Raw genomic sequence first — 13,430 nt, 5'->3', positions numbered from 1 at the left:
GTTTGGCCAAGGTTTAGGCCTGCTGATATAGATTTTAGATGATTCCTTTATCTTTTTGAGTCTAAATAAGGAACAAAACTTCATTTTATTTTTTTCCCCAACTTTCTTGCTTACAAAATGTTTATTTTAAAATAAACTTTGGATTTTCAGACAAACAGTTCCTGGATTATTGGAAACTTACTAAGACTGTTAAAATGTTCCAGGTTTTGCTACCGAGCCGTTTGTGCAGTTAAAAACTGTCAGTCGTACCATTTTCTTTTCTTTTGTTTTAACACCTGCAAAGGCAAAAGTTCTCCATATCATATTTATTGTTTTTCAGCAAGATCCATTTAAAATACATAAAGCTTAATGTTGTGGGGGTAAAGATAAGGTTTGGACTCCAAAAAGATTACCTTGATATCCCAATCAACATGACAGCCTTCCTGTTACCTGCAGAAGTGTCTCTGCCTGTTTCAGAGGCAGTCAGAATTTCATTTATTATTACTGACTCCACTTTTCTCATAAATAACCAAATAAATAACTGAGTTTTCTTTTCTGTTTCAACAACTTCCAAATCAAAGCGTTATGCTTCCAGAGTGACTTGTTCATTCGTAGCTGTCGTGTGTTCACTGATCTGGACAAAATCAGATTTTGAGTCCACGTGTTTAAAACCATCCTTATCTCTGCATACTGCTAATAACTTTGAGCCGGCGGCAGAAACTCTTCAACACTTTGTATGTATGTAGAGGGCCAAGTTTGAAGTGATTTAGCTCTGGCACACTGTCAGCAAAACGAAGTGATTCAGTCTCCTGCAGGCTTATTTCCAAGGACTGCCAGTTATATTAAGTACTAAATTCAATTTTTGAGCACTAAAACACAAAGTTGGAGTAGATTGATTTTTCTCAGCCACTTATACAGTTATGCCAATACGACACTGCTGTCAGCATTAGAAAGAAAAATGCTTAAAGATATGTGGGACTTTTCATTTGAACTTGCATAGTCAGAAAATACGTAGAGCTACCGTTAAAACTTAAAAGTAGTTGTTTTGTATTTTAGGCACCACGACACACTAAAACAGGCAAACATTTATGCAGAAAAATATCACTGCATTGACATTTCTAAATGACCTGACTGCCCCCCTCTGTGCACACTCTGCAGAAGAAAATTGACTTCATGTTGACTCAAATTTACACCTTCTTGTCATCTGCAAACATAACCAACACCAATTGTTTTCTCCTCCTCTGCCTTTATCTTTGTGCTCTGCCTCCTGCGGTCCTTGTTGCAGCTTTTTCATCTTGGTGTTTAAAACTCTGTGTGTAGGTCCTCTTTCAACTGGGGCGAGGTTGTTTACAGTTCCTTGATTTTAACATTTTGCAGTGTAAACATGCACAAACTTTCATGAATTTTATTGGAATCTTTTGTGGCTGAAGTTTTATTTTTGCGGGGGGAAAAAAGTGTGTCAGATATGTTTCCTTTGGAAAATTAGTTTCTCTGCATCTAGAGACCTGGTTGCGTTTCTCAAGTTTATAAATGTTATAAGAAGAGCTTCATCTTTTTATACACTGAATCCAGCTTTAATGTCTATGCTAAATGATGAAGAGAAGCATCCCTACAGCATAATGCCGCTGCCACCATGTTTCACAGAGGTTAATTTCACAAATTTCAAAGTTTACCAATACCTTTGCAAGGCTCTGCACCCTACTTTCTTCTACACATTAACTGTGGCAAAGGAAGACTTTATTTTCAATGGCATGTTTTTTTGTCTTAATTTATCTGACGTATCTGTTTCAGAGTTTTGGTGAAGTTCATTTTATATTATCATGCCATGTAATAATTAAAGTGCTCTCTCTTGAAATCTTATTTACCTCAGATCCGGCTCATGACGGGACCTATTCCCGCTCCGCCTCCCCTCCAGAGAACGGCTTCAAGCAGTACCTGGAGACTCGGCTGTACAAAAGCCAAGGGAAGGGACCCATCAGGACAGAGCGAGTGCCGCACCTTGGCGGCCGCTCCTCTCACGACCCACCTCACTCCTCTCACGACCCTTCGCATCCTTCTGACCCACCACGCTCACCTCGTCTCTCTCATGACCCGCCACGGTCGCCGCGCTCCTCTCACGACCCGCCGCGCTCCTCTCACGACCCGCCGCGCTCCTCTCACGACCCGCCGCGCTCCCACACCAGGCTTCAAGTGCCGCCCAGCACTGCCACTTTGAGGAGTGGGCATCAGAGCCGTAGACCGGAGCACCTCACCAACGGATACGATACGGACAGCAGCCAAGATTCCCGGGACCGAAACGGGAGGAGCAACAACCCCTCCAGCAAAACGTGGAGGCCCATGCGGGAGGCACTAAATGTGGACAGCGTTTTGAGCAGCGTTGCCGATGGGAACGCAGGGAGAGAAGAGCATCGGCTCCCCAGCCCACGGAGAAGAACAAACAGTCACTCGCCGTCGCGTGACCATGAGCGGGACAGAGACCTCACGTGGGGGGCATTGGAAGAACGCAAACCGAAGAGCCTGATGACCATCTACGAAGACGAACAGAGGAACGAAACCGGGGGCAGCCGGAGCTCGCTGGACTCAGACAGCCGGGGTGGACACAATGACACGGACAGGTCCAAGGGCTCGGGTAACCTCAAATTACGCAACGACAACTGGAAGATCCAGAGAACTGAATCTGGATATGAGAGCAGTGACAGGCTGAGCAACGGCTCAGCAAACTTGGACTCCCCCGTTGTTGACGGTCTTTCCTCCAAGGACCTCCGGCCCATACCAGAGCTACATCTAATGAGGTAAGGTCAACCGTCAAGTTTAGTTTTTCTGTTTTTGTAAACCCAAAACTGACTTCATGTATGAAATACTTGATGCCTGGCACAACACAAAGAACATCTCTAAGAATAGTGAGATCTATTCAAGATAAAACGCACAAAGGGCACATTCACACACCTTGTTATGGTGGGCTTTCGTCCGATTGATTATAACACAGGTCCTGTTTGAAGATCATGATCCAGGTTAACTGTTAGGTCCTGCTCCATTTCTGCTCCAACACACCTTTAAGTATATAACTTTGGACTATAGAGCTTTAATGTAAACATGTCAGAGCTGTTCACACTGCCAGCTTCACAGATGTTGCTTTTTCAGCAGATCATTCTGTGAAAATGCATCTATGGTTATTTTGGAGTTAATTTGCTTTTTGTCCTCTCCTTTGTCCTCTCCTATCCCATTTCATTTCAGTAGTTGGTAAAAATCCAATGTTTTAGAACATTTTGCAGCTTCCAGACATACATGAATAATGTATGTCCTATGTATTTTAGGGATCACTTTCCTCCGAGAGGAGATGATGATTTGAGGCCTGATGTGTTGTACTCTGATTTTATTACCGGTAAGTAACTTTCCTTTTGTTAATAACGGCTCAAAACTACAACTGGTGTATTTTTTCCCTTAAGTAAGATTAAACATCTTATTGTTTTGTTAATTTCTGTGTATTAGTACTTTGACAGAGTGAATATTATCTAAGTTTGTTTTTTCAGATCGTCCTGAGATGCTTCATTCTGAACTTTGAATATTAAAATGAAACCATACTATTCCAATCTTTGTAAATTCTAAGAATCGATCAATCTTTCAAAGAAAAGCAAAAAAATAAAATAAAATAAAAAAGTAAATAAACAAACAAAATATGAACAAGTAATTGGTTGAATCAGGTAGACCATAACAAGATGTTGGAGACAGTTTTAAAAGGAAGTGTTTTTTCTGCTGGAGTGGCAAAAAAGATGATCCCTTCACCTACAGTGAACGGTGATTGCTGGCTTTTCTTGAGAACAAAGTGCAAAAAAGGTCAAGCCCTGTACAATCTTTTACAGAAGACAAACATCACACTGACTGTTATATAAATAAATGTGTAAATGAAGGAATGATAATGTTGAAGGCTGACGTATCTCCCTTTCAGCCTGGCTTTGCCTTGACAGTGAAGAAAAGCTCCTGTCTATGTTGTAAGAATCTGCAGCGTTAAGATAGCAGAGAGCAGTTTTCTTGATTTATTGTTCCATCAGTGATGTTAAGGTCACAGCCTGAGATTTGGCTCCTCGTGGGCCAGATTTAACCCCTTTTGCAACCAGAGTCAGCTTTACCATGTGCATCACGCAGCTTAATGTGTACTCGTAGTTTTATTTTAATTTGCCGCTTGCCGTGAAAAATGTCTTCCTCTGGCAGGTAGCACCATCATTCTGTAGATCTATTAGGTAAAGCTGCTGTGAAAATGAGTTTGGAGACAATCATAGCTGGTAAATAAAGAAACCTAATAAACTGTGAGCTTAGTATGAACCATGCGGTGTGGATGTTTTTATTTTATCTTTCAGTTTGGGTACAGAGGGATTAGACTGGTTTATCTCTGGGACGCATTTTCTGCATACAGCTGTACGCAGCATATGCACAAAAGAAAGAAATGCATATCAGATTAGCTAAATCCTTAAAAAAAAAGTCACTCATTAAATTTCACAACAGGACTGCTATGACTTAACCCTGGCAATCAGTGGACTTGTAAAAGGCTTCCCAGCTGTGCCCTACCAAGTGGAAAATATCAGGAGTTTACCTGCCAAGAGTTGGAACATGACTTCAACAAAGTACAGTTTCAATAATACAGCAGTTACTCCATGTTGCTGTTGAATACACACTTGTTTTATTTTATATGTATGTAACTTATATTAGTTAAATATGATGTTACAACTACTATAATAAGTTGTACAGTCCTAGAAAAAAAGATTCAGAGGTATTTGTGGGGAGCAAAGTCAATGCCAGTCAATTGAAGTTAATTAAGGCACTTGATTAATAGATAAAAGTGAATTGTTTGTGGGGAGTTATAAGACAAAGTTTGGTTGTCAATTGGGTAATGATCCCAAACGCAGCAGAAAATCTGCAACAGACTGGCTGAAAAAGAGAAGCATCAAAAGGTTGTAAACATTGAAAGTTCAGACTTCAAATTGAGATGCTGTGATGGTACCCTTCAGAGAGCTGTGCGGACATGAATGTCTAAAAACCACATTTAATTAAAGCAGCAGTAGAAAGAAGAGTGCTCCGTGATATCTCATAAATTTATACAAAAACGACCTAAAATGCAAAAATGAGCGGAGCTAATTTTTAAAAAAATATTTGGCATACTTAGTTCCCCTAAAGTCATTTTTCAAAATAAATTCTAAATCACTAATTTACTTGGCTGTTTAACTCTCAGTTGAATAAAGTTGGACATCCTGTTGAAGTTTTGGAAATCGACAGTCAAGTAGTTAGATGTTTATACGCTTGCTCATATTTTGAAGTGGGTGAGAACTGTTTACTTTCCATTCCATTTCCTCTCCTCGGGGTCTCTCTAGTTTCTTTTCGAATGACTTTATTTCACAGAAACATGCAGGAATGAAATAAAACTCGGACAGAGAATAATATTTCAAGGGATCTGAATTGAAGTTGTGCTTTAGCATCAGCTTCCTCTAAATAATGTGTTGGTGTAGTACTTCATAAACCAATGTTTATGATTCGTGCTTACTTTTTAGTTAGTGGTGTCCAGCGCTGTTCAAGCCTATATTTGGTAAAACTAAAGATAAGATGCTTCTGAAGCTCATCTAACTCAAATATACTCACCCAGGCCCCCTACAGTCTCTAGAGAATTACTGCAGTATCATCATTCGTTTTTTTTTGTTTTTTTTTTTTCAAAGAAAGCCTTACTGCATTTAAGAAGATTCATTTAGATTTTTCACAAAGTCCTAAAATATTAACCGCTCAGGCTAAAACCTGACCTAAAATCCAATTGATGAGGTTCCCCTAAGCTATTTTAAGATCCAGCTGGGATATTTACACCCTACTGCCTGCAAATTGAAATGACAAGCTGCAGTAAATGCGTCCAGAGTCAATTTGGCTGGAGTTCAGCAACAGGGGCAGCATTTTTCAGAGTCACACCAGGACATTCTAGAAGTCCATTAAAGTCTGAAATCCCCTCTGGTAGCACATTCAGATGGGAGGGCAGCTGTCAGTTTACATTTTTACCACACATATCAATTCTTATGATGGATATAACTATAGGCTGGCATAGATGCTTTGTAGACTTTCAGTTTTTGTAACTTTTGTAACATCCCAAGTTGCTAAATCTTATTTAGCAACTTGGGATGATCCTTTCCAGCTATAATAGGAATGCTGGGAAGGGAGGAATTTATGGCACACCACTTACTGCAGTTTTAGATCCTAATTGCTCCAGAAGCACAGCTTTAATCCATGCAATCGGAGCGCATAGAGGGTTTCCCAGCAGGACATTCAGAGTACATCTGTTTCGCTGGCATCTGCTGCTCTAGCTGCAATACCAAAGTGGAAAAAGTTTTTTCTTTTTTTTCTTTTTTCATGTCAAAAAAAAATTTCCTTCAAACAAATAAAACTGGCTAATGTTACAGTTAAAGATGTTTGTTGTACATAAACTTTGGTTTTAACAGCCTATGCGGTTTTTCCAGAGTTGTTTTCTCCTGAAAGCATTTCACTAGAAAAAGGTGGATGTGATCATGAAGACACAGGGATTTCCCAAAGGGAACGCACTTACACTCTCATCCCTCTTTGTTATTTTTGAGAATCGTATTGTAACAGTGGCTCGCCAACTCTCCAGATCAGGGGCATCAAATTGTAAAATGCCCACATGGACTTGTGGCTTAAAAATGCAATAGTGTTGTGGAGGGGATCTAAAGTCTGGGAGTCTGACCTCGGCGTAATTGCATGCCAGCACAAAGGATTTAGCCACTAATGCTTTGGAGAGAGAGCGAGAGTGGAGGAGGAGGGAGAGGAGGGAAAGAGAGGGTTATGCTGACGCATCACAGATGGTCTTCACTCCTGCTTGTCCTGTTAGTCAGCTGTTGTCTGTCTCCAGTCCCTTAAATCACACCCACCAGGCTAACCTGGCTCGACTCCAGCACCACCAGCACCCCCTCCCCACCAATCCATAGACTTGTTTCTAAATTTGTTTTTGTTTTGTTTTTTTTTCCCGGAAAGTTGAAGGAAGTTCACCCTTTCAGCCTCTCCACGTTAGCCTGCAGCAACCATACTGTTTAATGTGATAGATCAAAATAACAAATAGTCGGGGGGGATGCTTTCTATCTCCAACAGCAGGGACGGGGAGGCTGCTGAGGATTAATGGGGCATGTGAATGGAGTTGCATGCTTATTTAGGAAAACGACTCCAAATATCCAGCCAGAGCAATAATGATCCAAGCATATTTATGAGGTAGAGTGGCCCAGTCAAAGTCCAACCTTTGTGGCTTTAAGCTATTTGGAAGAAAAAAATTAAAAATTGGGCAAAAGTGTCGGTTTCTACATGAACGAAGATACATACCCCAAAAAGACTTACAGCTGTAATTGTAGTTATGGGTGGTTGCTACATTGTGTTTTCTCATTGGGGCTGAATACTAATACAATTTTAAAGCTTTTGGTTGTACTGCAACAAAATGGTAAAAATTCCACGGGTAAAAATACTTGCAAAGCACCATGCAATTCATCATAGCACATGCTTGACCCTGAAAATACTCTTTTTCTCCTTTATTCGTGTCTGTCTTAGCTTCTGTTTGAGTTCATTCTAGGTCAGTTCTGCTTTTAGGACTTGTAGTCCTGAACTGACTCGCCCTGCACATTAACTCACATTCCCCCCTTTGAAGGGCCATGTACTTTGGCTGCATCAGACAGTCAGAGTGGTACACAGGGGGCCCGAGGGCGCTCTGCCAGACTAGCTAGTTTGATACTTCCTCTCCCAGCACCAGGCGGAGCGGGCCTCACCATGACCCCTGTTGGGTAACATGTCTTTGCTGACAGACCGAAAGAAATTCATGTACAAACAGAAAACAGTCACACATTACTTTTTTTTTTTTTTTTTTTTTTAATTCAGAACAAGGAAGAAAATCCCCTGATCTACAAAATGTCAACATCCTCACTGGTCGACCCATCGAAAGGTAGCAAACATTTCTTGAAGTTCTGTGGTGTCGAAAACATGTTTTTGACAAATTCAAGACTAATACTGGGGTTTTTATTTTTTGTACTTGAACAGAAAAAGAGCCTTCCGATATACGCCCGGAATCCGAGAAAAGAACAATGGCCTGGATAGTGAGCAAGAGGAAAATCCGCACGGCAGCCCTGCGAGCCCCGTCCCTCCGTACTCTCTGAAGACCAGCAGTTCTGAGTGGAACAGCTCGGATGACCTCACCGGACCCCTCTCTGAGCAAGACGAGTCTGGCCACACAAACTCTCTGCACAGCTATCATCCACCTCTAGCTCCCAAACCCATCCTGTCTGGCATCTACCCCCGCAACCAGCCCAAAGACAATCTGTCTGTTTTCCGGCGATGGATCGAGACGCCAGTCGAGCACAGACTCTCCTCTGACGCCAGTTCCAAGTCGGGGTCTTCAGACCAGGAGAGGAACGACCTGTCAGCCAGCGAGAGCGAGGACAGATTACCCAGTCCAAAACCCAGACTGGATGACGGTGCAGACTCCCTATCCTCCTCCCTCACAGACATGGTCCTCCCAACCACTTTCTTTTCTGTGGACAGCTGCATGACCGATACTTACCGGGCCAAATACCACAAGAAATCGGGCTTGTACAGGAGAGCAGAGGACCACACCTCATCGGGGGAGAGTGACGCAGAAGGAAGGGGTCACAATACAACAGAATCAGGTACGGAGCTCAGGAGACTGCATCTCCAGTCCTCAAGTGCAACTTCTGGATGCATCCCTACTCCAACACAACTGAACAAAATAAATGGTTAATGACCAGGCTTTTGAAGAACTTCCTTAAATGCCAAGGAGGTAATTCAGCCTTTTGATTCAGGTGTGTTACAGCAAAAATTCAACTAGGATTTGCAGCAGAGTTGCACTTGAAAATAGAAATGACTCTTTAAAACTTTATTTTGCTGTTTAAAAATCACCACACGAGTCAGCCATGCCTAGAACCGATGTGAGATTTCATAAATGAAGCCGACATTTTGAACCACAATGTGCTTTGTTTGTACCTTGGCAGTCCTTGTAGGCTTTGGCTGACTAGTCGAAGCTGGCTTAGCCTGACATAGGCTGACCTTTGCAGACTGGTCATTACATTGTTTGGTTGCTTAGAAGTTGAATTCAAACACTCTTCCTACCACAAGCCATTTAGAAATCATAAAGATGGCCGGAGAATGCCTATGTCCTCCCTTGAAATATTTTTTGAATGGTTTCTGTGGCTTTAATTCTTTAAAAAAATATTTTTCTGCAGGGACAGGGAAGGTGTTTTAATGTTTTATTTTGTTTTGAGATTTTTACCTGTGAAATTGGTGATATAAATAAAATGTACTACTTCAGCGTAGTCCTAATAGAAACATGAGACATTAGTGTATTTGAACAATTTCTTTTCATTTTTTCTTTTTGCAGGCTTCTCTACAACTAAGACTACTGCAAAGTGGAACCCAGTTACTCCCAAATTCTTGGACGAACACGGTTTCCTATGATCGAACAATGAACTTGAATGTTCCTGCAACCAGACGCTGAATGGACCGACTGTTACACCAACTCTTACTGTGGAACGTGTCGTTCCTCTCAGTGCACTTGATGTAGCAAAACAGAATGCCAAAGAGATTGCAGAAAGGAGGGCGATTGTCTTTATTTTGTGAATTTGCACAACAGAGCGCTAGAAGGGTACAAAACGTCCTGAGAACTTTGCTGTATGTGGAGGATTAGACCGGTGAAGAATGTGTCAGATTAAGTCACTTTAACAAACAAGAGATTAGAAAACAAATCACTCTAAGATGTATCATGTTTCTCCTTGTTCTGTCTACATTTTATGGAAGCTTTTATTTAACTACTCCCATTGTAGCGTTCATGAGGCGCTTGCCCCAGATCTCCCCTTTTTCTGATGTTCAGAGAGGTTCTTGTATCTGTTTGAGAGATATTTGCATGGTCGTTGTAGGGGAACATGAAAAAAGCCACTATTTTACAGACGTCTGTGTCCTTAAGTAACTCGACCATCTTGGAGGAGAGGCTTTATGTTTGAAAAGATCTTTCACTAATGCCAGTGAAGGTGAAAATAAATTAGGAGGCGACTTGTGATTATGATAAATAGAATATTTGATTGAAATGTGTACAACACTTACTGCTCTCATTCTTATTTTTAAATGTGTATTAACTTTTATTCTGTTTTGTATTTGTTTTCCATTGTTCTTTAACACTCACTGGGTTTATATGCATGGGCAGTTTAACAGTCAAAGCTTTTTTTTTTTTAAGGGAGGTTAAGGATAAAGTGTTGCAACTGTCTTTCCTTTTTGTTTGTGTGTATATATATATATTTCAGACTAATGCACAGTGCCTTTAGTATTTTTCTATGTCGAGGTTAAATGATAAAGATTTGATTTGTACAGCTCTTTCATTTTAAAGAATTTTTGTAACATTTAATTTTATTTTTTATTAACTGATGTCTAAATAAACAGTTTTATTTAACCATATTTGTATGCATCACCTGTGGTCATATTTCACATTGGAGCAGAAATGCTGATTTGTTTAACACGATGCTGTGAAAAGTGATGATTTGCCGCCACCTGCTGGTTACACCGTCATCTTCCCCAATGCAGTCTACCAACTTGCAAGTCCCTCTAGTACACATATGTGCAGAAGGGAGCAGTTATGTTCTTTTGTTTACAAACAAGAAGGTACCTGTATTTTTTAAATCATATCAGACTATGTTCTGTATAAATTATTAAAAATGAATTGATTCATTGCTTTTCTGTTATCTAAGCTCAGCAGCTCAACATGTTTGGAGAAGTTCTGAGTTTTCTTTGAGAACTTTTTATAATCCGGGGAAAAAAACAACAAAGGAAGATGCCCGCTATTTGAAAAGATTAACTGAAACATCGAGGGGTATGTAATTCAACCAAGAATAAACCACACTTATGGAGATCAGTTCTGTGGGCTTTCTCCAATTATTTAATCTTAGAGTATGTAAATGTCTGATTTTTATGAGTGTAAATGATGTAAAAATTAATTCTAATTTTTAAATAGATATTTTTGTTAATTCTAACTGATCTGGAAAAGGAAGTGGTTTAATGTTGGAGTGTGCATATGAAATAACTTTAATTTGTGGTAAATAAAAAAATGTTCCAAAAACTGAAAAATGTAGAATTGTGAGCACAAGACAGGTTTGGCAATCTGGGTTTGTTGGTGTTTTATATATTCATAACATTTTCCCCTGCATGTATGGGAAGCTCTTTGCTGCCATTATGCTGTGACATAATTCAGGATAACGGCTGACAAAAAGTTCTTAGGGGCTACAGCCACACTGAGCTGTTGTCTTGCATGTTAATACACAATTTGATCACTTATGCTACCACTGCACATTATCAGTTCAGCTTTACTGCTATTTTATGTAGATTTTTTTTCTTCAAAACACATTAGAGAAAACTGAAAAGTGGAGGAAAATTCTTTTTTTATTTTGTAATTTTACAACTTTTTTTAAAAAATAAATGGTTCATAGTTAAGTAAGGAACTTTAAAGATAATAAATATGGTTGAAACTAGATGATTTTTCGACAGAAATGTGGATGTGACTGGTGGTTTCGCTGAAGGCTGAGTCTCTCCGTTTCTGTAGATGAAGTTGGCAATGATCTGCACGGCTCTGGATTCTGACCAGTAAATAAAGTTTATGTAGTTCAGAAACATCCAAATGAGAAGAAGTTGACAAAAAGAAGTTGTATTTAAATTAAATCCAACCTGAACATTTAATTAAGATTTGTTGACTTATACTTGCAAAAAAAAAAAAATCAAAGATAAAGAAAAATGTATTTTACAAAATTTTATTGTATATTTTTAAATAAGCAATTTATGAATAAACTTATATTATTTATAGACAGATTGGAAAACAGATCTATGGATAGTGAAGAGTTTTAATAAATTAATGGCACACTTAAATAATTACTACATAAGTTATTTATTGTGATTTGACTCTCTTCACTCTCCATAAGTCTTGACTCTCCATAAGCAGTTTGGTATTAAGCTCTGAAAATATAAAAACAAATATATCCCTCATATAGCTTTAGGGTTTAAAGATATATATATATATATATATATATATATATATATATATATATATATATATATATATATATATATATATATATATATATATATATATATAAAGTTTTTTTTTTTTTTACTATTTCTCTAATTTTTTTCTAAAACTGTATTAGTTCTTAGAAAAATGTACATTTTGAAATTTTGAATACTTAAAATAAATCTGTCATCAATGAGCGTGATACGCATGCGCCATGCTGGGTAAAAAAAATATGACGCAGCTTCTACTCGAGCGTTTATAAAAAAAGATACGGCTAGTACCTGGTCTCACAGAGACACAAAACTACATTCATGAACTTTGGGACCCGGATTAAAAATGCTATTTTCTGATCTCCCAAGACGCGGAATCCGAGCGGACGCCCAGTCTTATGACTGAAACCTTTGTGGGTCCGATTGAAATCGTGTCAGTGTTCATCCAGGCCTAGTTTGGCGTCTTGTACTTGACCTACAAGTAGGCCGCAGAGATGGCTAGCAGCCCGCGGGAGGGCCAAGTTTGAAATCGCTGCCTTGGTTATTCGGTAAGTTATTTTTCGGAAACCTTATTCTAAGTTGTCTTTTTCCACCGATGACGTTAGTGAAGCCATTTTTGGTGTCTAAACAGAGCAGCACACAAGGAGAGACCCGACAGTGGCCTCTCAGTGGCGGTTTGTTTGGCTGCTGGCGTCCCTGAAACATGTGAGGCGATGTAATGGCATCTGGAGCTAGCAGTTGATCGACTATGGATTTACTACAATGAAGGTAAGGTCACTTCCGTCAAGCTGAGGACCGACTGGAGCTGAGAGAAGACGGAGCAGAGACGCAACAGGTCAGTTGCTCAGGAGAACTTTCCATGCTCGTGGAAATGAAAAGGAGAGGGTGAACCGTTAGGTGATGGCAGCATCATGTCAGCTAATTCCCTTTTCCAGGAAGGAACCACAGCTAATCAGAACACTAGACCAGGTGTAGCTTCTGTAGAGAGAAAAATAACTGAAAAAACAAAAAGCTTAGTTTCTGACTAAACTTCTTGTTTAGTTAGAAACACCAGAGTGCCACCTTCTGTCCTCTCTCCAGATCAGTTCATTTCAGAGCAGGGAACCGTTTCTGGCTTTGTTTTTTCCCCTTCCGTGGGGTGCCACCTTTGAGTGGGCTTTGAGTGTCCCAGTGATCCTTGGAGCCTTCGGAGGCTTCATTCCTCTATCTGGGTGGGGTCTGCCATGGCAAACGGGTCGTAGGTGAGGGATAGAGAGCAGCCTAAAGATCGCTCAGAAATATAAACACAGAATGTTCCTATTTAGAAATGGTTTTATAGACAGGGTTCCCACTTACAACCAGAGCTATAGACAGAACTCAGAATTTCTCCCAGTGTTTTATCA

At 39.8% G+C, this 13,430-nt stretch overlaps 1 protein-coding gene across 1 annotated transcript in view; it reads left to right on the top strand.

The window, feature by feature from the left end:
* usp53a (ubiquitin specific peptidase 53a) overlaps nt 1–10,458 on the top strand; it is a 35,597-nt gene extending 25,139 nt beyond the window's left edge. Inside the window, exons 13-17 of the mRNA XM_015008300.2 lie at nt 1,850–2,771; nt 3,294–3,361; nt 7,879–7,942; nt 8,038–8,663; nt 9,392–10,458. Of these exons, the coding sequence (XP_014863786.2) occupies nt 1,850–2,771; nt 3,294–3,361; nt 7,879–7,942; nt 8,038–8,663; nt 9,392–9,468 (1,757 nt within the window). The 3' untranslated portion in view covers nt 9,469–10,458. The remainder of the gene's footprint in view (nt 1–1,849; nt 2,772–3,293; nt 3,362–7,878; nt 7,943–8,037; nt 8,664–9,391) is intronic.
* Nucleotides 10,459–13,430: the final 2,972 nt, after the last annotated feature.

The sequence above is a fragment of the Poecilia mexicana genome, unplaced genomic scaffold (assembly GCF_051168715.1).
Source record: "Poecilia mexicana isolate PSO_F unplaced genomic scaffold, ASM5116871v1 scaffold_18, whole genome shotgun sequence".
NCBI lineage: Eukaryota > Metazoa > Chordata > Actinopteri > Cyprinodontiformes > Poeciliidae > Poecilia > Poecilia mexicana.
This window is presented reverse-complemented; position numbering and strand designations above follow the sequence as displayed.